The sequence below is a fragment of the Protopterus annectens genome, chromosome 1.part0, assembly GCF_019279795.1.
Source record: "Protopterus annectens isolate FY-2018-M chromosome 1.part0, PAN1.0, whole genome shotgun sequence".
NCBI classification, from domain to species: domain Eukaryota; kingdom Metazoa; phylum Chordata; order Ceratodontiformes; family Protopteridae; genus Protopterus; species Protopterus annectens.
Window position 1 is genome coordinate 1,342,489,590 of NC_056725.1, and position 26,062 is coordinate 1,342,515,651.

The following is a 26,062-nucleotide window of genomic DNA, read 5'->3' on the forward strand; positions in this document are numbered from 1 at the left end:
CGCCTCGGGAAAGACATCCGCAGGGAGAGGTGTAGCTGAAGCTTCAGGCTTAAGGTTATTTGGCCTTCCACTTCACAGCAGTCTCGGTCGTTAAGCCAGAGGAACCCTCCACAGCAATTTTGGCAAGCATTTTCAAGTGCTGGTTCTCTAGATACATTGTGAGGGAGGAAAGTCTGTTCCGAAGAGTCTTGAGATCAAATGACTAGAACACAGAACAGTTCTTATGGTCATGATGGAGCCCAAGACAAGAGAGACACTGAGAATGACTATTTGTGTGGAATCTGCCTTCCACAATAACATTTTGCTTTCCTGGATGACTAACTCAAGGCAAATAAGGATACAGCAGCAAAACACAAAAAAGGTTCCCCAACGAGGCACTTATCTTTAGAAGAAGCACTCTATTCCGGACGTACAGCGATGTCTGGGACTGGCGATCTGACTGGAGGCAAACAAGTTCTGAGGATGGTGTGCACGTAAGTCACACCTTTATGGCCTACATCATATTGCTGCTTATGTGGGACATACCATGCACCTTACAGTATTAAATACTTTGGTATACTGGCTGACATTGGTTCACCTGGGCAGGCATCTCCCTCATGTAAAGAATACTGCAACAGATGAACAGAAGGACATCATCTTTTCCATATTAAACAGTTTGAGACGTGCTGGCCCATGTGTTTATTTTGATGGCACTCCTCCTCACAAAACTTTCAAAATTCTCTTAACCTAACAAGATGTTTTAAGGCCGACAAGCTTGTACTGCAACGCCTTATTTCTCCCCATCAACAGCCACGATGACAACATCCACTGTACATACACAAACACGTGGCTCACCAATTTTCAACTTCAGCAGCTCATTCTTCGCACAAATGTCATCTACTTGATACAAGGTTAGTACAATTCAAAAGAAATATTATGAATTTATTATTTTTTTTTTTTTTACTGGAGAATGTTCCAGATAATGTCATGCTTAACTGTGTTCTTACTATAGTGAAACGCAGAAACAAATGAGGAGCAGAAGTGGAAACTGAGAAAACGGAGGAATTGGGCAATGCCTGAAACAATATTAAAAAGAACAAGCACAGCATACAACGTTTAAATAATGTGATCCTGACTTACTGCAATTTCTCTGCAGGCAGACATGGATATCCCTGTACCTTCAATCTGTTTGAGAGCATACTCCTTTTCATCTTTCCTGCAAAGATAAACAAAAAATACTAGATTTACATACAAGACTACAGGAGGAAAAAAACACACAAATGTTTCAACAGCATGCAGTTTAAGATATTTAAGCTACTGGTCTTAGACAAAGGTTGTCTGAACTGTGAGCAAGTCAGAGTAACTAGTATCTCAAGTGACAACAAACAGAAGCACGTTCAGTGCATCAATGTCTTCACAGACAGCAATACTTTTGGAAACCTCTTCAAACTACTGAAACATATAAAAGTAAAGGAATTCTGTAACAAACTGCTAGCAGTCTGTGAGGACAGCTGGTAACAACCCTCAAACATACATTTCTACCTTTTGTACTTTTACAATCTAGTGGCAGCTTCAGGATATTCTTTGTAACTTTTACAAATCAAGACCGGAAATGCACACCTCCAATTTGCTGATAGACTCATCCAAGAAGGATGCGGTGATATCTAATAAATACATCAGGATCACTCAGACTATGTCAGTGAAACTTCACTACAAAGTATGTTTCTTAAATGCTATTATTTACTTGTTTGTTTTTCGTAGTGGATTGATACAAGTGGACCCATTTCACACACAGAAATAAAATCTAACAGCTAGATTTAGAACATATCTAAACCAGGCTGCTGGATTATTTTATCTTTATGCAGCCATAACACAAACTTTAAAAGAAAGCTTTAGAGACATTCCGCTGACAAGAGGGCCCATGCAATCAACTATCAGCACACTGCCCTACCAGGGTTGTGCTGTCAAACTGGCAGCGAGCTTCAAGCATTCATTTTAAAAGTTAAAATCACAAAGCAGATGCCTGGTTTTAAAAAGAACTGCAGGCAACAACTGCACTGCGGTCACTGGCTGCCTCATAGGAGGCATTATTAACAGCTGAAAAGGGGTTGTTGTGTACATGTTTCACTTTTAAAATAACACTGCAGAGATATTATATACCAAAGATGCAAACTCAGAAAACGGTCACTCTAAACATTGCTTTAATATTTAATACGAATTCACTATTAACTTTTTATTTTCTTAATAAACTGGCGTTTCAGACACCAGCAGTTTCTTCCCCTACATACAGTGATCTATTCATCTATGAAATGTTGTCTCCTTTTCCATGCTTTCACATCAACTGTGCAAGTAAAATGAAATAGCACTGCTTCAAGACATGAATGCTATATGTGAATATCCAACACAAGTGTGATCACAAAAAGGTAGGTGAAATTAGCACATCATTTCAAATTCACTGCAACACTCAGTTTATTTTGAAGTAGGACATCAGCTCTGACACTTCCACTAATTAAATATACCACATCAGGGATAACTGTATCTCGCAGAAAAGCAAGCTCCGCCAAATAAAGCAACATCAATCACCGATATCTATCGTGAATCGGTGAGCATGCTTCAGAGTGTCACTTACTGTTGCAATACATTTCTGCCTTGCACCCAACTTCTTCACACATCAAGTAAGGTTATCCAGCATTTTGCTTTTCCTTTAGGATATTGCACCAGTCTTAATAAATGTTCTAACGTACAGTCATGAACGCATGGCCCATTGGTATGCACAATGTAACTATCACAGTGAATAAGAAAAAAAAAAATAGAAGGGCATCTGAAGTATGACACTTAAGTTAAAGGAACAAATGAAAAGTGACTCAAAACAAACCGTGAAAAGAATTCAGATGCTCTAACCAAAATCAAAGCACAAAAGCAGTTGCACAAACAATGTTTACTTCAATGCTTTTGTGCTATATAGAAAGGACTGAAGTAAAAATAAATGGTAACAAATACGACATAGTACTAAAAAATAAAACTCTTCTTTAATAAAAAATACAAAATCAGTAAAAGACAAAAATCAGTAAGCGCTTTCACATGAATCAACCATGCTTCTTCAGACCTTTAAAAAATGCTAACACATTCTTTTAAAATGAAATAGAGTGACTCATTAATTAATTATACTATAAGCTGTCATGGTAACTAATTATTGTGGAACGGCTTATATACATGCACATATCAAAACATTCCAGACACTCCTACACTTAAAATCAAATGTTGTGTATGAGATGAATCTAAATACCTTATGTCATCCAACACTTATCAGTCTAGCAGTAAATAAACAAAACATTAATTTCCTTTCAATACCAAATACAGTACACCAGTAATAGAGAAATATTGCTCATCATTGCCACAGCGACCAGAAAAAGCACATGGAACCTAGAATATACGTTTAATGCACTAGCTTCCCATTTTTAATGAAGGGTTTCAAACTGATGGCATCATACAGCCCAAAGCCCTTCGCTTGTAGTTAGATGATCCATCTTTGTTCTGCCTTCTCCGTCAAATTTTTGTCACCCAACCTCCCATCAGCATAAACAACTTGCATACTCGAAAATTTAAACCAGTGTTCATTCCTTGCTTGTTGTGCATGTCTAGTTAGGGCACTCCTCAAATCCTCTATACATGTATAATAAATATGCCCCCCTGATTTTATCCTTAAGTGGGCGATTTGTTTTGCCCACATAAAACTTTGGGCATTAACACACCTTGCCAAATAGACCACATTCTTCATGGTAAAATCAGCATAACATAAAAATGTAAATACTCAGAGTTTCAGGGTGTATAAACTCATTACTATCATGAATGCAGCGACAGCAATTGCAACTCTTGCAACAAAATGTCCCTATCCTATCAGAAGTCAATCTCTCTTGTCCAGTGCCTGACCTATTACACAAGTGTCTTTTGATGGACTTCATGCTCTTAGAAGTAATGGCCGGTGTAAACAAGTAAGTAAGTACTGGGTCACAGTGGGTATGAAGCACGAAGAGAAACAATGGTTAATTTTTCTACTCCTAGGGGCGTCTCTCATTTGTTCCATGAACTGCACAGTGCTACACTGCATCACAATTCTTGCATTCCTGATCACAACCTCAGCAAAGGGAAGTTGGTCAGGAATATACCATGCAACTGTTCATGGCCACTACTCATCCAAACCACAGCCGCCTGTAACGACTACTAAGTAACGACACAGTGATCCCTCATGGACTGCTGCCTTTCTCCCTGGCGGGACTCCTGCGCTACAGGTGTTAAACGTTATTAACAGATAGTCCTGTTAATCTGAACCACTCACAGTTGTACCAAGAGGTGGTATGCTGAATGATTCACAGACATATCTACCAAAATTGACAATCGCAGATGACACTGTGTAGACGTAAAGGGCTTTGGAAGGGGCCAGGTGTCTTGTTGGGAATGAACTGACTTTCATGAGTTGTAACATTAACAATGAATGCGAAACACCGGTCCTATTTATAGGTCGGGAAAGGAATTTTCACACTATTCCTCTTCCTAAGTGAAAAAGACTCTTGAGAATAGTAGCGAAGAGTTTGCACTCCCCTTCTTAGGTTACCAGACATCGTTTTGCAGAAACATAACAAATTCTTCCACTTCGGAAATCTGGTTGCGATAATACGCAAGTACCACTATGATAGAAATGTTATGACAGCATTGTAAGAATCAGCATACTTAACAAGACTGGTAAATAAGAAATGACACTGGTGACAAACATGAACAAGTCTGATGTCCGTCCACAGTTGGTCATTAACTATGAAGATAAATAGATTAAGTTCAATTGTTAAACAAGACATACAGCAACACTGATATGTTTAATATACTAAGGGCAGTTCAGATATTATTTATGAAATTCTTAGGATTCTCTTGTGCTTTAGAGAAAAAAACAAGGTACAAGAAAAGTTAAGAGATTACATGAATCAGATGAAGCCTTAATAAAGTCATATTAATTCTTGATACTATCTAAAGTATAAAATATCACAAAAATTGCATACAACTTATCTATTAATACGAACATTATAAAAGCTTAAAATATGAATACAAACAGACCTAAATCTAAAGATGTAAACAATTCAACTCAACAGATGAATGTACTATATAAAAGTGTTGTTTATTTTATACATATAGATTACATTAGAAGCCAAAATGTTATTATATATTCAAATCTACAGTCTATAACAACAATATTTGCATTAACCTGACTGAATGCTGAAACAAATGAAGTTTCATAAGGGTCTGTTGTCTTAACAGTAGGAAATATGAACTTATTTGGACTGTGTACACATAGGGTTTGCAACTAACACACATCTTAGTTGTATATTAAATCTGGTATCAAGAAACACAAAATAAAATGGTTACTTAGAAATACACATAATGGGCAAAAGGATATACATGTATACAATGGAGATAAATGAAGCAATAAATGCACTGATAACAAAGCGTTGTTTAAATAAAATGTTGACGCTATACAATAGACACTGTTCCACTGTAAACAGATGTCAGTTGAAGGGCATTAAATAATACAGTGTGATAAAATATAAGATGTACATACAAGAACAATGTTGTATTTAAAGTTGGTTACACTTTTTATTTAGCTACGGACAGTAATATATAACAATCTCTTTAATAATGTTTAACTGAATATTATACAGTTCAATAGTTGAAGTTTGACAGCACACAAGCAGTAAGAATTTGTTGCTTTTGGTTATATTTGCTGTTGGGAAAGCTGAGGGAAGATGTTGAATGGGAATAAGAGGGGTCACTTGAATGGTAACCCTATTCAAGGATGGGATATTCTCTCCCATGAAGGCAATGATTGCTTGTTTATATTTTGAAAACCACTTTTTATTTGTACCTTTTAAATGGATGTCTATGCAATGCATTTCTAACATATATGAAATGAATGGTAAAAAGTTTTCAGCACACATACAAGGTTATGTACAAACACAAAAACAAGGCAATGGTTAAATACAAAGGTATATTTAGTCCAACTGTGAAATGCATTTCTATCAATGTCAGTGGCTTAAATAACAGCTGTAAAAGAGGAAGCTTACAAAGGTATCTTAAGCTATGTAAAGCGCTAGTAGTATTTTTACAAGAAACACATCTTATACAGCAAGATACTAATAAGATTAATATGCATAATTACACATTACTAGCAAGTTCAGAATATAATACAAAGCAAAGAGGTGTAGCAATATTATGGAAAAAGACTACCTTGATGCCCAAGATCATACATGCAATGATAATTCAGGAATATTTTGTTTAGTGTCAATATTAATAAATGGTGTGGCTTATACCCTGGTAAACAACTATTGGATACCAGGACTGGTTGTCAGGGCAGCCAAACAACATTTATAGAACATAATACAACATTTATAGAACATAATACAACATTCCAAAGGCAATACAATAACTGCAGGAGATTTTAAATGTATAATGAAAGAAGAGGACACAAATGTAAAAACACACGCAAGAAATCTCCACTATTGAAATTACTTACAGAGTTTACTGACTCATATAACTTAATGGACATTAGCACATATGCTGAACAAGATTCATTGACAATCACACATTACTTATTCACATAGACCTAACACCTTTTCCAGAATAGACCGCGTGTATATAACAAAAGATCTTACCACAAAAATAAGCAAAGTCAAAACAATCACCTGCCTCTTCTCAGACCATAATGCAATAACCTTTGAAATAGATTTTAATAAGAGAAAACTTACAATTATAAGAATTTCAGCCTATATTGCAAACCTTAAGCGTTTAAACAATGCTACACTGCAGAGATGCAAACATTTTTAGATTTAAACCTCACATACGAGGTAGCAGACTATATATAGGATGCAATGAAAGCATAGTTATATGGGAAGGTATAAAAACAAACAATAAAGAACTGGCAGAACTACAAACTAAAATGGACAAAATTAAATTAGATATTCGGAAAGGCAACTTGGCTTCAGAAAAAGAATTAGAAGACTTCAACAAGTTGAAATCTAGAGAAGGTTAAACTATGCGCTTACTCTATGAATCCGAAAAAAAAAACAAAGAACAGCTAACAGGATGAAAATGATAAAGGCAAATCAGACAAAAGAAATATACAACATAGACAAAACAAGAAAAGTATCAGACTTAAAAAGGAATTCAAAAGCCTTTAGAGTGTATAAACTTAATAGTCAAGGAAATAAAGTAGAATCGAGTGAAGCACTTATATTTTTATAAAGGAATTTTCTAAGACCAAGACTATCAGATGAACACAGAAAAATAATAGATAAAGATACAACTATGACAGAAATTAAAGCACAAATCAAGGAACTAAAATTAAAGCCCCAGGTAATGATAATATGACACCAGAGATGTTTAAACTACTATCTAATAATGCATTAAATCTATTAAACTACTATCTAATAATGCATTAAATCTATTACTAAGTGTGTTTGCATCAGTTAAAGAAGGTAATAAATGCCCTCCTTCTTGAAAATGCACTGAAGTATCACCAGTTTTGAAAAAAAAAGATAAAAAATCTGATGAGTGTACCTCATATACACTCATAACTTTATTAAATATAGATTATAAAATATTTATGACAGTTCATGCAAACAGAATAAGACAAATATTTCTGTTACTGACTGAGAACGTTCAAACAAGATTCATTAAAAACAGAAATACATAGGAAAATATAAAGAGAATTTTGCCCCTTATTGATTTCATAAACAAAGCAAAATAAAATGAATGTCATCTGCTTAGATATTAACAGTGCATTCAATTCTGTGAACTGGGGATTATCTTGGCCTTGCACTGGTGGAGTATGGGATTTTCGACAAATTTTACCTCACTAATAAAGGTCTCTTTATGATAAAACTTTGGCGTACATAAAAATAGGATCCTGTTTGTTAGAGCCCATTACCATTACAAAAGATACAAAACAGGGTTGTCTACTTTCTCCTTTATTATTCGCATTAGTTAATAGAACCATTAGCAAATTTCATACTTGCAAACCAAAACATTCAAGGAATTCAACTAGATACTGACAGTGAGTTAAAGATTCAACTACTTGCAGACGACATTTTATTGACTTTAAAAGAAGACAATAACACACTAAAAGAACTACGGAAGGCAACAAAACAGTTTAAGAAGAATTCCAGACTATCATTTAATGAAAATAAAACCAATATGCTACTAATAAATATGAACAAAGAAGCATTAAATAAAAAGATATAAATACCTATCTAGAAATTATACAATCAAATACTTAAGAGTTAAAATTACAAGTGAAACATACAACAGTGCAACTAAACTATAAAGAGATTTTGGATAATACCAAAGAACTTAAGCATGGATGAAATACTATATATAATTAAAATGCAGAACTTTCAGGAATGTAATCATTTTATACAAGCGTGCTCGCTACCTCCACCTAAATCATATTTAAAACAATTTGAAGGGTTAAGAACAAAATTCTTCTGGTATCCTAAAAAACCTAGAGTTGCCCTAAGACATTTTGACAAATGGGAAGAAGGTGGAATAGGCTTACCAGATTTTGAAGGATATATACAATCATAAGCTTTAAAAACAGTTTCTCTATGGATAAACAAAGAATATGCTTCCAAATGGAAATTAGTACATGAAAAAAAATCTGGTTAAAAAACACTCATGCTACAATAAACAAACATATGGGAATAGTACCGAATAGCTGACTTTGGTTATTACAAGAATATATGGCAACAGGGAAACACAAAAATATAAATTCTGAACACATTATCAATATTCTAAAGTCTTTTATGCACTTGTACACAAAAATCCAGATATAAAAGCAGGGTTCGTACTCCCAATAGCATATACACAAAATAATATTATAACTCAGGACTCAGTAGCAGTTAAAACACTTGGTAAGAATGGTCTAATTTACTGGCATCTGTTGATAAACACTAATAAAGTAATAATGATAAAGCAAATTATTAGCGAGTTCAATCTTGAAAAATAACGTGGTTAACATTGCAGGGATTAAGACAGTTTTAAACCAACAGGCAATAATGCAGAAATCTGTTAGGGAAAAGGTTCCCAAGTTCATAGAGCAGTTAACGCTGATGGAATTTCCCACAAATGGGAAAGGACTTATCAGTATTGTACAAATCAATTAAAGAAACAACATTTCATAATAAACAAAATATATGGAAATACTATGAAATAGTTAATGGTAAAATGCCAGATGATAAAGATAAAAAACTAATTCTTACATCTCCAAAACTAACATCTTTATCACTATACTGGCAACTTTTCATAGGGCAATTTATGCATAGAACATACTTAACACCACACAAATTAGAACTAATATATAAGGAAAACAGATGTTGGAGATGTAAATTTCAACTGGCAATACATGTTCTATGAAACAATAGTTGGAAAGTATTAATTATTTGTTACAGGCACTGTTCACCAATAATGTCCAACTTACAAAACCTCTAGCTTTGTTGAATACACCTGTGCTGTCTTGGGTTCCAAGGCAAAAATATGTAATTTTGTGGACTCTCCTTGCTCTTGCAAAGAAAATATTACACAGAACTGGAAACATGCAACTCCTCCCAATTTTAAACATTTCAAGACATGGTTTTATCAGTCTTGCAGTTGGACTTGATAACAATCATGGAAAGAACAGAATGACCTACTTCCTTAAGCATTGCCTGGCAGAAAGTAAATCAAGTGCTGGAAACAGAAGACTATAATAAATTACAATCTTATTCAAAGAAACATTCAAGGATCTGTACTGATTGGCTAGACAGAGGGAATGAGACAGGAAAGATGTGCAGCAGGTAAAGGTGATAAAGGATAATGAGGGAAACATACTCACAAGTGAGGAGAGTGTGTTGAGAAGGAAAGAGTAATTTGAGGGGTTGATGAATGAAGAGAATGAGAGGGAGAGAAGGTTGGATGATGTAGGGATAGTGAATCATGAAGTACAATGGATTAACAAGGAGGAAGTAAGGATAGCTATGAAGAGAATGAAGAATGGAAAGGCTGTTGGCCCAGATGACATACCTGTGGAAGCATGGAGGTGTTTAGGTGAAATGGCAGTGGAGTTTTTAACCAGATTGTTTAATGAAATCTTAGAAAGTGACAGAATGCCTGAGGAATGGAGAAAAAGTGTTTTGGTACAGATTTTTAAGAATAAGGGTGATGTGCAGAGCTGTAGTAACTACAGAGGGATTAAACTGATCAGTCACAGCATGAAGTTATGGGAAAGAGTAGTGGAAGCTAGGTTAAGAAGGGACGTGATTATTAGTGATCAGCAGTATGGTTTCATGCCAAGAAAGAGCACTACAGATGCGATGTTTGCTCGGAGAGTGTTGATGGAGAAGTACAGAGAATGTCAGAAGGAGTTGCATTGTGTTTCTGTAGACTTGGAGAAAGCATATGACAGGGTGCCTAGAGAGGAGATGTGGTATTGTACGAGGAAGTCAGGAGTGTCAGAGAAGTATGTAAGAGTGGTACAGGATATGTATGAGGGCAGTGTGACAGCGGTGAGGTCTGCGGTGGGAGTGACTGATGCGTTTAAGGTGGAGATGGGGTTACATCAAGGATCAGCTCAGAGCCCTTTCTTATTTGCAATGGTGATGGACAGGTTGACAGACGAGATCAGACAGGAGTCCCCATGGACTATGATGTTTGCAGATGACATTGCGATCTGTAGTAAGAGTAGGGAACAGGTGAAGGAGACCCTGGAGAGATGGAGATATGCTCTAGAGAGAAGAGGAATGAAGGTCAGCAGGACTAAGACAGAATATGTGTGTGTGAATGAGAGGGAGGATAGAGGAATGGTGAGGATGCAAGGAGTACAGGTGGCGAAGGTGGATGAGTTTAAATACTTGGGGTCAATAGTTCAGAGTAATGGTGAGTGTGGAAGAGAGGTGAAGAAGAGAGTACAGGCAGGATGGAGTGGGTGGAGAAGATTGTCAGGAGTGATTTGTGACAGACTAGCACCTGTAAGAGTGAAAGGGAAGGTCTACAAGAGGGTAGTGAGACCAGCTATGTTATATGGGTTGGCGACAGTGGCACTGACAAAAAGGCAGGAGTTTGAGCTGGATGTGGCACAATTAAAGATGTTAAGATTTGTACTGGGTGTGACGAGGTTGGACAGGATTAGGAATAAGTATATTAGAGGATCAGCCAAGGTTGGAAGGTTTGGAGACAAAGCCAGAGAGGCAAGATTAATTTGGTTTGGACATGTGCTGAGGAGGGATGCTGAGTATATTGGGAAAAATATGCTAAGGATGAAGCTACCAGTTAACAGGAAAAGAGGAAGGCCTAAGATAAGGTTTATGGATGTGGTAGGAGGACATACAGGTGGTTGGTGTGACACAGCAAGATGCAGAGGACAGGAAGAAATGGAAATAGGTGATCCACTGTGGCGACCCCTAACGAAAACAGCCGAAAGAAGATGATGATGATTCAAAGAAACATTCAAGAAAACAAAGTTTTCAAGTATAGACATCCTATGTAAATAGTTGGTTTTGTAATGATTGTTTTTGGAATTCTCTCCACTTTAAGCTTCAACTATGTAAATATTTCTTTGATGTGCATACTTTATATATGTTTATGTAAGTTAATAATGTATTCAGTAAAAAAAATGCTTTTTTGTTCTACTTTATTTTTAGCATTACCTTCTCTCAATTCTTTACAGATTTTATCGAAACAAAAAAAAAAAAAACATTTCTTATGCTCTAAATTTTTAGCTATATAACTACATAATTCATTTTTTTTTTAGTTTTAATATCAAATATTTTCCACAATTCATAGTCATACCTGTCACAGCATGCACATATTGCTGTATGTACTAAATCACTGCTACAACAACTGAACCTAGTATTCACAAATAAAGTTATAATATGATGTGATAAATCTATTTGGCATACAGAGACCAGCACTTCAGTAACAATAAAATGTCCATTTTGTTTTAGAATAACAGTATGTACTATATTATCTCTCTCTCTCATATATATATATATATATATATATATATATATATATATATATATATATATATATATAAAAACAATCTTTTATAGCTTGGCTTTTTTTATAAGCAGACAGGTTGTTTACCATTAATATCAATTAATTCAAAACTATCCATAATTTTCAATTATTTTTAAAACAGAAGTAATAGGTGTATTATCCACAGATATTAATACAAAATGCAAGAATTTAGAAGACAAAGAAACAAAATTCCTGCTAGCTACCTCAACGCTGAAACTTTTTACCAAGATCTGGAAACCTGTGGCCAGTATTCATAGTCATTTATGCAAATGCAATAGGAGTATCCCTGATGTTTACAAATGAGAGTAGCAAAGGCAAGATTCATAAAGGCCATTTACGCCAATGTGAAATGCTTCAAGTATAAGGAGATCCAATATAAAACATTTCTCCCAACGACCCCTTCAGCAGTCCATGTATGCAAAAGCACTTCACTGACACGAAAATGAAACATTCCACCCGATGACCCCTTCAGTAGTTTGTGCATATCACAATCCTTTCAATAGAATGTCCATCTGTGTAAAAGCACTAAAATACAGTACAAAAAAAAAATTAAGTCAGTAATTGTACCTCCTTTTCAAATGTATGACAATACATATTCCTTTTTTCCTTTCCCCTCAACTCCATATTCTCATGGCAAATTGCTGCTTATTGGTGCAAGTTCAGGTCCATTTACACATTTAGTATGCAAATTAAGTCATTTTAGATTCATCTCTAGGACTCCTACTGATACGTAAACATACAATTCCTCTTATCTGCATATTAGCTCTACTCCAATCACTTATGCCTTAATTATGTTGGGTGTTGGCTATGGAGAGACACGGTTAATAAAATGTCTCTACATTTTTGTAGTCATCTTAAAAAACATGATTTGCATAACCATGTAATGCCATTCTTTGCAGATTACTGCTACGGAAACGCGAAGACCCAGACTATGCATACCAGCCTGCACTTCTTCCAAAAATGTCATGACCTATGCGAGCTAAACAAGTCAAATTTTAGCGTCTCTGAGCAAATATGCTCATAATCATACCTCTCAACTTTTGCATTCAGAATTACGAAAAAAAATAATTAGGGAAAAGGGCCCAAATTAGAGGAACTGTTTTAATGCTGATACTATTAACTGAGGGCTTCTCAAAATAATTTTCAGTTTTAGGAGAGACGGAGCAAAGGTCTGAAAATAAATTAAAGGATATCCCTCCAAAATGTGGCCAGCTTTGAGATATGTCCCCAACATATTTTTGAGAGAAAAATCTTACCTGTGGTGAGTCTTGATGAATTGCCCCTTTGGAATATTGTCTCTAATAAACTTAGGACAATTGCTGTTACAGAACAAACAGTCCCATTATGAAACAACAAATAGGGTTGGGAGGGTGGTCTAATTGTTAAGGTGTTTGCCTTACAAACACAGGGTGCAGGGTTTGAATCTCACAAGGGATAATTGGCTAGGCTTAAAATGGCTCGCAAGGGCAGTTAGCCTAGTACTAACCTATGAACCTATGAATTTTCAAAGATAAACTTTGATGAAATAATCAACATCCAAACAAATTAAACTTCAATAGGTATTCCCTCAAAACTACATTTTAAAAATTTGTACTGAAATTAAAAAAAAAAAGTAAACAATCAAAATGTGTAACTTTCAAAGTAAAAAATAAAACAGCCACAAATCAGGCACAAAACTTAAGTTCATAACCATCTGTAGATAGTAATTCATTTTCTCACCAGTGCACAATTAAGTTGGCATTAACACCAAGTTACATCAGCCTCCATAGCTACACCCTTGATAATAGAATACATTAAATATAAAAAAGTTACTCAACACTTGATTCATTAACATACAAGTGATGTTAATAGTATTACTCCAAGTGGTATATTATTCAAAAATGATCTAAAACTTTCCATCCCTTACGTACTAGGAATGGCTGTATACAAGGATTGCACATCAATGGTAAATGAAACGCACTTCTCTCCATTTAACTCTAATGACCTTAAGGTTGTACAAAATTACCCACAAATCCTTAAGGAAGGTAAACCCTGTACCAAAGGATTACATAAATAATTCAAATGGAGGAAAATGCTATCCATGACTGATCCAACAGTATACTGACAAATAAATGCATTTGGATGGCAGATGCAGGAAGCCAGGGATGTTTCCCTCACACAGATTCATAGGTAAGCACTAGGCTAGCTGCCCTTGTGGGTCACTTTAAGCCTAGCCAGTTTCACTTTTGCTGCTTGAATTAACCTACTGCATTTGATGTTAAAACTGGCCTTACCTATCCCATGGTCAATAATTGCATATTATTCTAGTGAGAATAACTAGGAGAAACTATAGATAATCTGAGGGGACTCGCACTACAACTTTGAACATCTCAGTACAAGGGGTAACATTTTGGCTACCAACCATTGATCTGCTACTTATGACCCTTTCAATTTCCAACCCAGATTCAGAAGGTAGACAGCAGAGGTGCTGCCATATTTGGTCACAGAGCAAAACATGCTGACCTCTTCCCTTATATACTGCCACTCTCATTCACAGAACTAAATGAGATCATAGGCTACAATACCTTTCACCAAGCAGAATTTTTTTTTAACACATGGCACCAACACCACCACACACACCTTCATTGATACTATGAAGCATTACAACACCACAGACCATCACTTAGCCCACCACCACTGAATAATTATACATTTTCCTTACTACAGATTCCAGGTAAGTTTTTTCCACTCCTAGTATGCTTGATATATTTTCACCAGATGGCTCACCCTGTTTACTTTAAAAAAAAAAAAAAAATCAATGACACTGGCCAATTACATGGACTACTCTTCCTAGGCTGAAATGTAAGCATAATACACAGCAACTCTTCAGGCACATTTTCAGTATGCTTACACCTTTCAGGTGACAGGTGTATGTTACATACATGGTATTGACAATCATGTGTTTCTATCCTCCCTTTCACATCTAAAACCCTCTCTACGATAGCCATAACATCCACAAATGCTGTCTGGCAAAACACAACACACATTATGTATGTCTTACAGAAACCTGGCTAAAACCGGGAACTAAAGACAATGAAGTTATCCCACCAGGGTACAACATACTTAGACTAGATTGCACGTCTAGGAAAGGTGGGGGGAGTAGCAGTACTATATAAAAATACACTAGATGTCACTCTAGCCCCACAACAACCTCCCCTGTTCAATAATGCTGAAACTCTCATTACCAAACTACAAATTAACAAAATTAAATGTATATTCATTGTCTGCGTTTATACCCCCCCCCCCCCCAAGTAATAATACAAACACACTGGAGAACTTCCTACAATGGTTATCCAGTACGTACCACCATGAAACTATGGCGTTAGGTGATTTTAAGATTGATTGGAATAACTTTCACTGAATCACCCACAACCCATGTAAACCTTCATGGTTATAACACAACTCATCCTCACCCACTAGAATAAACCAAACCAATAACAAAGATAGTATCCTGGACTGGGATTCTTATCAACCACCACCCATAGCTGTACAATTCCAGTACTCTCCCAGAGGATATGAATGACCACGTACTCACTTACATCATCACCAAGCATAAAGCAGACAACCTCCATCAAATTACCTATAAATCTATTAGAAACAATAAGAACTTCATCACTAATTTTCAGAACCAACTCAAAGCAAGCAATTGGTCCATCCTAAAGCATCTTCCACTGAACGATGCTGTAGCCTTCCAAATTCCTTACTATTCTAGATTCCCATGGTCTTGTTCGCACCCTTAGAGCCAAAACAAAAACTGCTCCCTGGCTCTCTAAAGTAACCAAAACCAAAATCATAGCAAGTTAATCTTAGTGGCCTTGCAACTGCCTGCCCCTCTTGTAAATTTGTGTTTGGATACTCCTTCTGGGCCCATCTCATTTGCTCACTCAACTGAGTGCAGTGAGATCATATTCTGATTTCAGGCACTCCTACTGTGTACAAAGAGAGCATCTGGGAAACAGAAAAAAAAATTTAAGCTTGTTTCCTGCCTTTCCTGTTAAGTGGTATAGACTATTTGTAGGCTTCTGAGCCCCCAAGCCCTTCTGTGTTGGAGGGAAGCCTTCTAGCTTAGTTTTTTTCTTATAACTAGCCAGTTTTCTAGTTTCAGCACTCAAATCTGTTTCTTTGATCTCAGCACTTGTTCAGAGAAAAAAAAAAATTTCATCTGCTTTTACTGTACTTGTGTTTCTACCTACTTTTTTACTTTTGCATCATCTTAAAAGTACTCAATTGTATTTATTACTGATTGGTGTAACTCATTCTAAGCCTTTTGGTTTAAACACTTGGGCTTCGGACCAGTTGTTTTGCACTGAGAGGGTTTGTGGTCTGCACTGTAGTGGCAGAACAGGTAGCTTACATCCTTCTAGGTTGGGAACTGCTGATTGAGGGCTCAGTGTCTGTTATTCTAAAAGTGTATTAATTCTGGTTTAAGCACTTGGGCTTTCAGGCCAGTTATTTTACATTAAGAGGGTTCGTGGTCTGCACTCTTGTGGGAGGAGAGGCTGGACTCTGCCCTTCTGAGCTGGGAATTTCTGGTTGAAGGCTTATAGTGCATGCATATCTGAACTGCTTCTTACTGAAGTTGGTGCGCCTTGTTTGCTGTGGCATAGACTGGATTCGGGCCTGCTGGATCTAGCTTTGTTTGTGTAACTTGAGCACTAATCCAGGCATTCTCTAAAGTATTCAATTGTATTTATTACTGCTTGGTAGTAACTTGATTAAAGTGTAGCTATCATTCTAAGTCTTTTGGATTAAGCACTTAGGCTTCAGACCAGTTGTTTTACATTAGGAAGGTTTGTGGCATGCACTGTGGTGGCAGGACAGGTAGCTTTCATCCTTCTAAGTTGGGAACTGCCGATTGAGAGCCCAGTGTCTGTTATTCTTAAAGTGTATTAGTTCTGGTTTAAGCACTTGGGCTTCAGGCCAGTTATTTTACATTAAGAAGGTTTGTGGTCTGCACCCTTGTGGGAGAAGAGGCTGGACTCTGCCCTTCTGAGCTGGTAATTTCTGGTTAAAGGTTTATAGTGCCTGAATATTTGAACTGTATCTTACTGAAATTGGTACACCTTGTTTGCTGTAGCACAGACTAGATCCAGGCCTGCTGAATCTACCTTTGTTTATATGCTTGTTGTTTGTTTGCTTGTTATTTCCCTGGAACGCTAATTCCACCTAATACGCGGCTTCTCAGCGCTTCTGTGGATCACTAGTGATACCTGCATTGCTTACTGTACTTATTTCCTTGTTTCACTTGAAAGAAAGTAACTGTTTGTCGTTTTTGCATTTAAGTTACCTGTAACACATTGCACTTAAGTTACCTGGCACTTGCTCACTAAAGCAATTATATAAGTCAGCACTAAAAATTAAAAGCACTACACCCTCACTCCCCACTGGCCCTGGTTTTCAATTATTAAGGAATTCCCAATATTATTCTAGCATGTCCAAAGGTCAGTTGTCAATCTCCTCTCCGGTCCAGCTGGTGAATCTGGGAATCTTGAGGCAATGTTACAACTGCCTCATGTACACAGACAACCCTCTCCTCCTCCCAACAAATTCCAACACATGTGAGAGATGCAACCATATAGCCAAACTGGAGGCTAAGCTCTCTCAACTCAGTACTGGCATAACCAGTCAGGAGGAGAAGGAAACCACACTCACTACAACTCCAGTCTCACATAGACCTACCACGACAGCAAACCAAACACATAATCACACAAAAACATACTCGGAGGCTCTAAATAAAGATCTGCCGAAGCAGCAGAGACCTCCAAAGCAGACACCCAAGCAGCCGCTACCCCAAAACAAAACACGTGCAACACATATCTCACAAAGCCAGTGTGCCAAACAGTCACAGCCCTTAAGACTAAACAACACACCTGATACACTTGGAATAGGTGACTATCGTCAGGCACACTGACATCCCCCTCACCAGGCTGAACAAGGAGAGGGTCACGGTGAGCAGCCTGTCAGGCGCTAGGATCCGCCACATAACACAAGCACTCAGGTCACTCCAAGGCAAGTACAAACATCAGTCATTGTCCATGCTGGTGTGAATGACCTGAGACGTACCTCCCTGGACTACATGAAAAGAGACATAAAGGAGCTCTCTGAACATGTAGCCCAGGCCGGTATGACCCTGACCTTGAGTATGATCTTACCCTCACCAAGAATGATGCCACAATATGAAGACAAGATGATCAATTTCAACAATTGGCTTAAGTACTGGTGTCATTCAAAGGGGATCCAATGCCTGTCAGCTTGGGATGATATGCTCGACAAGCCACGATGCTTCGCTAGGGACGGCTTGCACCCGTCACCCCTGGGCTTTCGGATATTGGCAAAGGCTCTTGCTACTCCCATAGTGCCTTTTTTAGGCAAGGCTCAAAAGACAAACCCACCTCCATAGGTATCACAAGGGATAAGAAACTAAGAGTAATGCTACTCAACGCCAGAAGTCTAAACCTCAAGATGCACGCACTCGAAACTCTCCTTAGCATGGAGAACATCGATATCTGTGCAGTAACAGAAACCTGGTTCAGGGCTCCCGAGAGCACCCCAGCACTACCAGGTTATACCTCATACCATGCTTTTCGGCCCAAAACTTGGACCGAACCACAAAAGGAGGGGGAGTATCGATATTCATCAAAGATACCCACACCTCCAGGTTGGTGGCAAAGCATGAAGCATCAGAGACTATCCATGTGCAACTAAAAGTGGGTAAAACTGCCTTCCAGTTTATAGCCTGCTACAGACCACCCTCCCAAACCCAGGAACCCCACTCGGCCTTCCTGAGAACACTGGAAAATATAAAGGTCTCTCCAAACACCATTATATTGGGCGACTTCAACTACCCAAACATAGACTGGGAGCATTACTCTAGCTCCAACACCCTAGCCCAAAGGTTCCTAGAATTTATAAACTCAAATGCTATGGAACAACTTGTTACCACTCCCACAAGAGGGGAAAACATACTGGACCTGATCATCACCAACATGGGGACTCTATGCTCCAGACCAGAAGTGTATCCCTCACTGGTAAGATCAGACCATAAACTAATCTCACTGGATATTCACATCCCGACCCCACCCCTGCCCAGAAAACCACAGTGAAAAACTTCTCTAAAGCAAATTTCACACTCCTCAAAACTGAGGTGGAATCCTTCAAAGCCCCGGGCCTGTGGAAAATACGGCCCAGACCGCAGAATCCTTTATAAACGCATTCTATGAACACCTTCAGGAACGCATGGATCATGCGATCCCAAATAAAACCAAGACCCAATCCTCCAAAGGCAGACGTCCTGTCTGGTGGACCCCAGCCATAAACAAACTATACAATAGAAGGAGGAAGCTACTAAATGATAGAGCAAAATCCCAAAAAGGGAAGGCATCACTAATCAGTATTAGCAAAAAACTATGGGCACACATAAAATTGTCTAAGGCCAGCTTCGAGAGAAAAATTGCACAGGACACTAAGGATAATCACAAGGCTTTCTTTAGTTATGTTAGGAACCTGGGTGGTAATTCCCAGATATGCTCAGAATTAGTCCAAAATGACAAAAAATACACCGAACCCACAGACATTGCCAACATCCTAGCTGACAGGTTCAGCGCAAACTTCTCCCCCCCCTCCCCACCAAAAGGGCAAATATCTATCCCAGCAGAGTGCTGCCCCCCTGACATCTCAGATGCTCAGGTAAGAGCCGCCCTCTCCAAAGCAAAAAACACAGCATCAATGGGACCAGATGGTGTCCTGGGCTGCGTCCTACATGAACTCCAAGAAGAGCTAAGCCCAAACATAAATCTACTGTTCAATCTCAGCCTTACTACAGGATATGTGCCCAAAGAGTGGCGTACAGCAACAGTGGTCCCTCTCCATAAAGGTGGTGCCTCAACGGATCCTATCGCCCCATAAGCCTGACTAGCTTGGTCTGCAAAGCTATGGAAAGGATCATCATGGACCTCATAAATAAAGATATTGGGGACCTACAAACACTGGATCCTACCCAGTTCGGCTTTGTTAAGGGCAGATCCTGCCTCTTAAACCTGGTTGATTTCTTTGAAACAGTCACCAAGGCCATTGACGAGGGGAAGGTGGTCCACACAGCCTACCTGGACCTCGCAAAAGCCTTCGATACAATACCCCACTCAGGCATTATAGATAAGCTCACCAGCTTAAATATAAACCCCTATGTCACTAGATGGATTGCAAACTGGCTCAAGGACAGAACCCACATGGTTAGAATTGCTGGAGCCATGTCAGACTCTAAACCAGTTACAAGTGGTGTCCCACAAGGCTCAGTCCTGGGACCTCTCTTGTTCGGTATATATTTCTCGGAGGTACAGGCCAACACGGAAGGACTGTGGCTGACCAAGTTCGCAGATGACTGCAAACTGGGCGCCATAATCGACTCTCCAGCCGACACAAGCATCCTCCAAAAGGGCCTCATAGAAACAGACAACTGGTGCCAGAGCCATGGCCTCAAGCTAAATGCCAAAAAGTGTATAGACATCCCTTTGGCAAAAACAAAGTGCCCACAAATTACCATATAGGTGGTAATCCATTAAGTACAGAAGAAGTAATTAGGGACCTGGGGACCCAAGTTGATAGCAATCTCTCATTTGACAACCACGTGGCCAAAGTGGTTAGAAAAACATTTTATATAGCCCACCTAATCATGAAGGGATTCACATCTAGATCAGGGGAGGTCATCGTGCCTCTTTACTCATCCCTCATCAGGCCCATAATTGAGTACAATGCCCCTTTTGGGATGTATCTTACCAGACACCTGCAGCAACTGGAAAGACCCCAAAAGTACCTCTCCAAGAGGATCAAAGGGCTCAAACAGATGCCATATGCTGCCCGGTTAAAGAAACTCCAGCTCTACTCAGTGGCATACCGCCTGTTCAGAGGCGATCTGTGCCTGACGATAAAGCCATGTCCAACCCGGAATTAATGGACATGCTGCACCTCAGAAAATCCAAATCCTATCGAGCTACTCGCTCGAGAGACTTGAACCTCAGCACTGAAATAAATAGGACATGCTGGAGGGACAGATTCATAACCCAGAGGCTCCCTTCACTCTGGAATAAAATCCCAGTCCAGGTTAGGCAGAGTCCCTCATTGACTCTCTTCAAGAGGAATCTTGATGAGTGGATGGGAGATCGTAGGTTTACCCCGGGTATCACTTCTGTGTCACTGTTAGACAGAGGCACAGTATACTAACCTTGAAAAAGGGCATAGCAAAATAAATTTAAAATGGGTGGCGAAAGCCAAACACATTCTGGCTAGGCTTATAAATGCCCTAGGGCAGATAGCCTAGTATGAACCTATGAACCTAAGAAATAAAGCATGGGACAAATGGCATATCTCAAAAGACCCACTTGACCAAATTAAATTCCGACAGTTAAGGAATGATACTAAAAAATCTACATTGCTAGATAAAAGAAACTTCTATCACCACCTTCAACAAAAACATAAGAACAAACCTCAAAAGTTTTCGTCAGGAATAAACAAACTACTCCACCATGGATAATCCTCCACTCCTACCCCATCAGCTTGTAACCTAAAATCCCCCGAGGAAACTGTAAATGCCTTTAACAGTTTCTTTACAGAGACTATCTGATCACTAGCTAGCCAACTGGCTCCCATTTGCTCTAACCCTGAATCTTCCTCAACCATTACCACACTCTCCTTTAAACTTTTGGCCTGCATCTACATCAACCATCAGATCTCTAATTAATAAAATTAAAAACACTACTCTAGCAGCCGACCTCCTTCCACCAGAATATCTACAAAAAGCGACAGATGCCATTGCATACCCACTCTCTGTTATAAACTGAACCTTGACCAAAGCCACACACCCCCTCCATCTGGAAGGTTTCCCGCATTACTCCTCTCCTTAAAGGAGGTAACTCACTAGACCTGTCAAAATAAAAACCAATAGTCATACTGGCCAAAATAATGGAAAAATGTGTCCATAAGCAACTTACTCACTCAGAATAAATTACTGGCCAGCTCTCAGAAAGGCTTTAGGCCAAACCACAGCACTACCTCAACCCTCCTATCCTTCTCCAACTCCATTAACCACAACCGAAACAATAACAGCTTACCTCAGCCCTCTTCTTAGATCTCTCCAAGGCATTTGATATGGTCAACCATCAATTACTTATCCACACCCTAAGGACACTCTCACTAAATAACTATGCAATTAAAATGCCTCCAATCTTACCTGTCCAGAAGACAACAAGCAGTACTATGGCAGAACACACTATCCACCAGTCTACCCATCACACTAGATGCTCCCCAAGGCTCCATACTAGGACCACTTCTCTTCTCAGTCTTTATCAATGACCTACCCACAGTCACTCCCAAGGCTACCTGCATTTAATACGCGGACGACTCCACTTTAATCTGTGCAGCCACGTCACAGGCTGATCTTATGGCATTAACCCAAAATACTTTCAATATTGTTGAAAAATGGTTTGAAAACAGTCAGCTTATTTTAAACCCCAACAAAACTAAGCTGCTTATTTTTCCCCCACTTGCAAGTCTTCCTCACCATTCTTTACTATAAAATCCAATAATGGCACACTGATCCCCAGATGTGCACACCAAACTCCTAGGGGTCATGTGCACACCAAACTCCTAGGGGTCACAACTGACAATACCCTAAAATACCATACCCGTGTCAATCAAGCTATCAAAACCATTAACAAAAGACTGGGCTCCCTCTGTAGGATCAAACCTTTCCTCACTCCATTCGCTAGAATTTCTATTGCTCGCTCCCACTTCTACCCTTCTTTATGCCTCCCCCCTATTCACTAACCTGAATAAAACCACTCTTAGCAAACTCGCTAGCTGTTGCAATCATATTGCTAGATTTACTACAGGTATGGCTTCATAGGACCCACCACTGTCTCAACTTAATTCAACTAGGTTGGCTTGAATGGACTGGTCTACTCTTAATATAACCAACTTATAAAAATCGCCCATAAAGTTCTTAACCACTCTGATAAGATACCTGCATTAAACAAGATCATTAACCCCTACAACAACCTGAGGTCACTTCGTTCTGCCAATAAACTGCTGGTTCAAACATCCAAAAGCAAAAACGTGGCTGGTGACTCTATTTGCTAACTCTGTAGGCAAAACTTGGAACACTCTACCTGCTGAACTCACTCTCGAACCCCCTCTAACCCAGTTCAAAAAAGTCTCAAGCTACACTCTCAAATGCACTGGCAATGTCCCTGCTCATAACCTGACCAACTCCTACCCAATGATTAGGATACCTTGCCTAGTTAAATTTGTCAACTAGTCTCTAAAATGTATATGATCTTACTTAGTTGCTTATCAAGAGCTTGTTATTAGAAAAATCTGCATCTGTGTGAAACTACTGGTTGCCTATTCCTAATTTGTCAACCATGTTTATACATGTATGTAAACAGATTTTGTGATTTTACTGAAGACTGTACCACTGTGTTAAATTTGTATCTGTTACTAATGTAAGTTAATAACTTGGAGTTTCTCTTTCCGGGCCTCCACTGAAAATGGACATGTATCCAGTAGGACTAGCCCGGTAAACAAATATAAAATAAATAAAATAAATTACCAGAACTCCAGGCCACAATAAGTGAATGAAGGTCACAACAGATCTTCTCCAAAATGGAGCTGCCATGTTAATTATATTAAAGAATGAAGCCCCATACTCCTGGGAGTGTAAAGAGAAACAAATTCCATTTCAAGCTCTGTTATCTGAAAGTGATTCAACTGAAATAATTTGGTTGGATATTTTACACTGTTTCAATATTACGGCGAGAAGGCAGAGCAAGTGTCTGCTAGCTCCTCATAAGTTTCAAAATAACACTTAAAATCAGAGGTCATTCTACACCACAACTCCCAAAAATCAATTAAGACACTGATAAAGTGCAACAAATATGCATAACCATGTAGGCTACAGACAAATTTCTCCTACACAACTAAGCACCCTTGATATCCTTACCTATACCCTAAATCAAGATACATTCTAAAATGCTTTAAGTATTGCAAGCATCATTTGTTCTAACTGTTCAGAGTCATCTTGCAAAACTTAATCACCACTTTTTAAGAGCAACAAATAAAAGAAAGGCTTCCACCAAAGCAGAAAAAAATCTTTAAAAACCCAGTCTTTAATAAAACACACAAAAACAAACTGGTGGTGAGCTACAGGTCAAACGGGATAAGCGCTTTCAGTTATAAAACCTTCATCAGATCCCGTTACACTGACCTGACACAGTACTATTTAAATAAAATCCATGAACTTCCAGCCAATGAGAACAGTCTATGACACACACCTTCCTTAGGCCATAATATCATTTCCCGTTCAAGTTTCTATCTTTTAGCATAGGTTTGACAAAAGCCCTGGCAGCTGATTTGCTCTGAGGTTCATGATCCACTTCATTTCTTCCTTTTCAGTTTTGTTAACTACATCTCCTCCCCGTAAATTAAGATTTATACATGAAACTACCATAAATAAGAAGAAATGTCCTGAGTTCTCGTGCACATGAACGGAAAGGGCATTAGTTTCCATTTTATTTTTAATATCTAATTGATGACGAAGTACCCTTTCTTTAAATTTTCTGTTAGTGTTTCCTACATAGTAGGCACAGCATGAGTTGCAGGTAGCAATATAAATGACATTCTTGGTACTGCAATTTGCAAACCCATAGAATTTAAAGCATTTGTTCATTACAGGATATATGAAATTACTTGTACAGTTAATAAAACTGCATGCTTTGCAGAAACCACATTTGAGTGCCCATTGGCTTTTTTCCATCTGTCTTTTGTTTATTAAATTTGCCATTGTTGTTACATATCAGGTTCTTAGTAACCACAAAACACGAAAAAAATGTCACAACGAATTCCAAAAAACCTGTTCAGAGAACAATAAAGGTCGTCCTCCCACACAAATCCAGAAAAATAGAATCCACCAGCGAAAATATTAATAAATTGATTTATTTACACACCACACAAATAAAATCTAAGTGCTTTCGTCTCCCTTCGGAGACTTCTTCAGAGATAAATTAGAACCACAAAACACATCAATTTATATACATCAACTAGTGGGCTGGTCAATAAATTAATTGGTATGCACATTTCCTTCTAAAAGTAATATACACACTGTTTTCTATTGTGTGTACATTAACAAATTTCTATTCGGAGAACAGTGGATACAGCCATTAAAATCAAAAACTATAAAAATGGCTGTATAAAAGTCAGAGTAAATATGAATGCATTGAAATATGTTACAATATATTAGAAATATAAATAAATAAATACATTGATAAATTGTAGATTGCTGTTAATATGCCATATTATACTATAAAAAGAAGGAAGAAACAGTATATCATGTCAAACCCTAAGAACAGAAAAAACTAATAACAAAATGATGATAAACAATAATGCCAACTCTTCTGAGAATTAAATATGTATACATGTATATATGTATACACACAAGTATATGCACACATATGTGTACATTTGTGTATATGCGTGCATACATCCATAAGTGTAAATATCAATAAATATCAATAGAATAAATACACATCTGTATAAACCATAAAAAGGTGTATAAAAAATTATTAAAATATATATATATATATATATATATATATATATATATATATATATATATATATATATATATAAAAAAAATTCTAGATAAAATATTTATTAAATAATTTAGTAATGTAATATAATGCAATATATCCACCTTTCTAAAAATGTATATTTTTATATATTTATATGTACCTGTATGTATCTTCATTAAAAATAATAAGTATATTCCTAACTTTTAACAGGCCTCTTAGGGTCAGCAGCAAAGATTTTTAAAACAGGAGAAATAGATACGTTGTCATTAAGTCCTTTCCCTCCACTTGCATCCAAACGCAATTGCCACATCATTTCCTTATATTCTAGCTTT

The 26,062-nt window shown here is 37.8% G+C and overlaps 1 protein-coding gene across 3 annotated transcripts in view; it reads right to left on the minus strand.

Annotated features, from left to right (window-relative positions):
• Nucleotides 1–26,062, minus strand: part of CDK19 (cyclin dependent kinase 19) — a 1,741,514-nt gene that overhangs the window by 1,601,795 nt on the left and 113,657 nt on the right. For all 3 annotated transcript variants that reach the window (XM_044066618.1, XM_044066628.1, XM_044066639.1), the window contains exon 2: nt 1,120–1,195. In XM_044066618.1, coding sequence (XP_043922553.1) covers nt 1,120–1,195 — 76 coding nt within the window. The remainder of the gene's footprint in view (nt 1–1,119; nt 1,196–26,062) is intronic.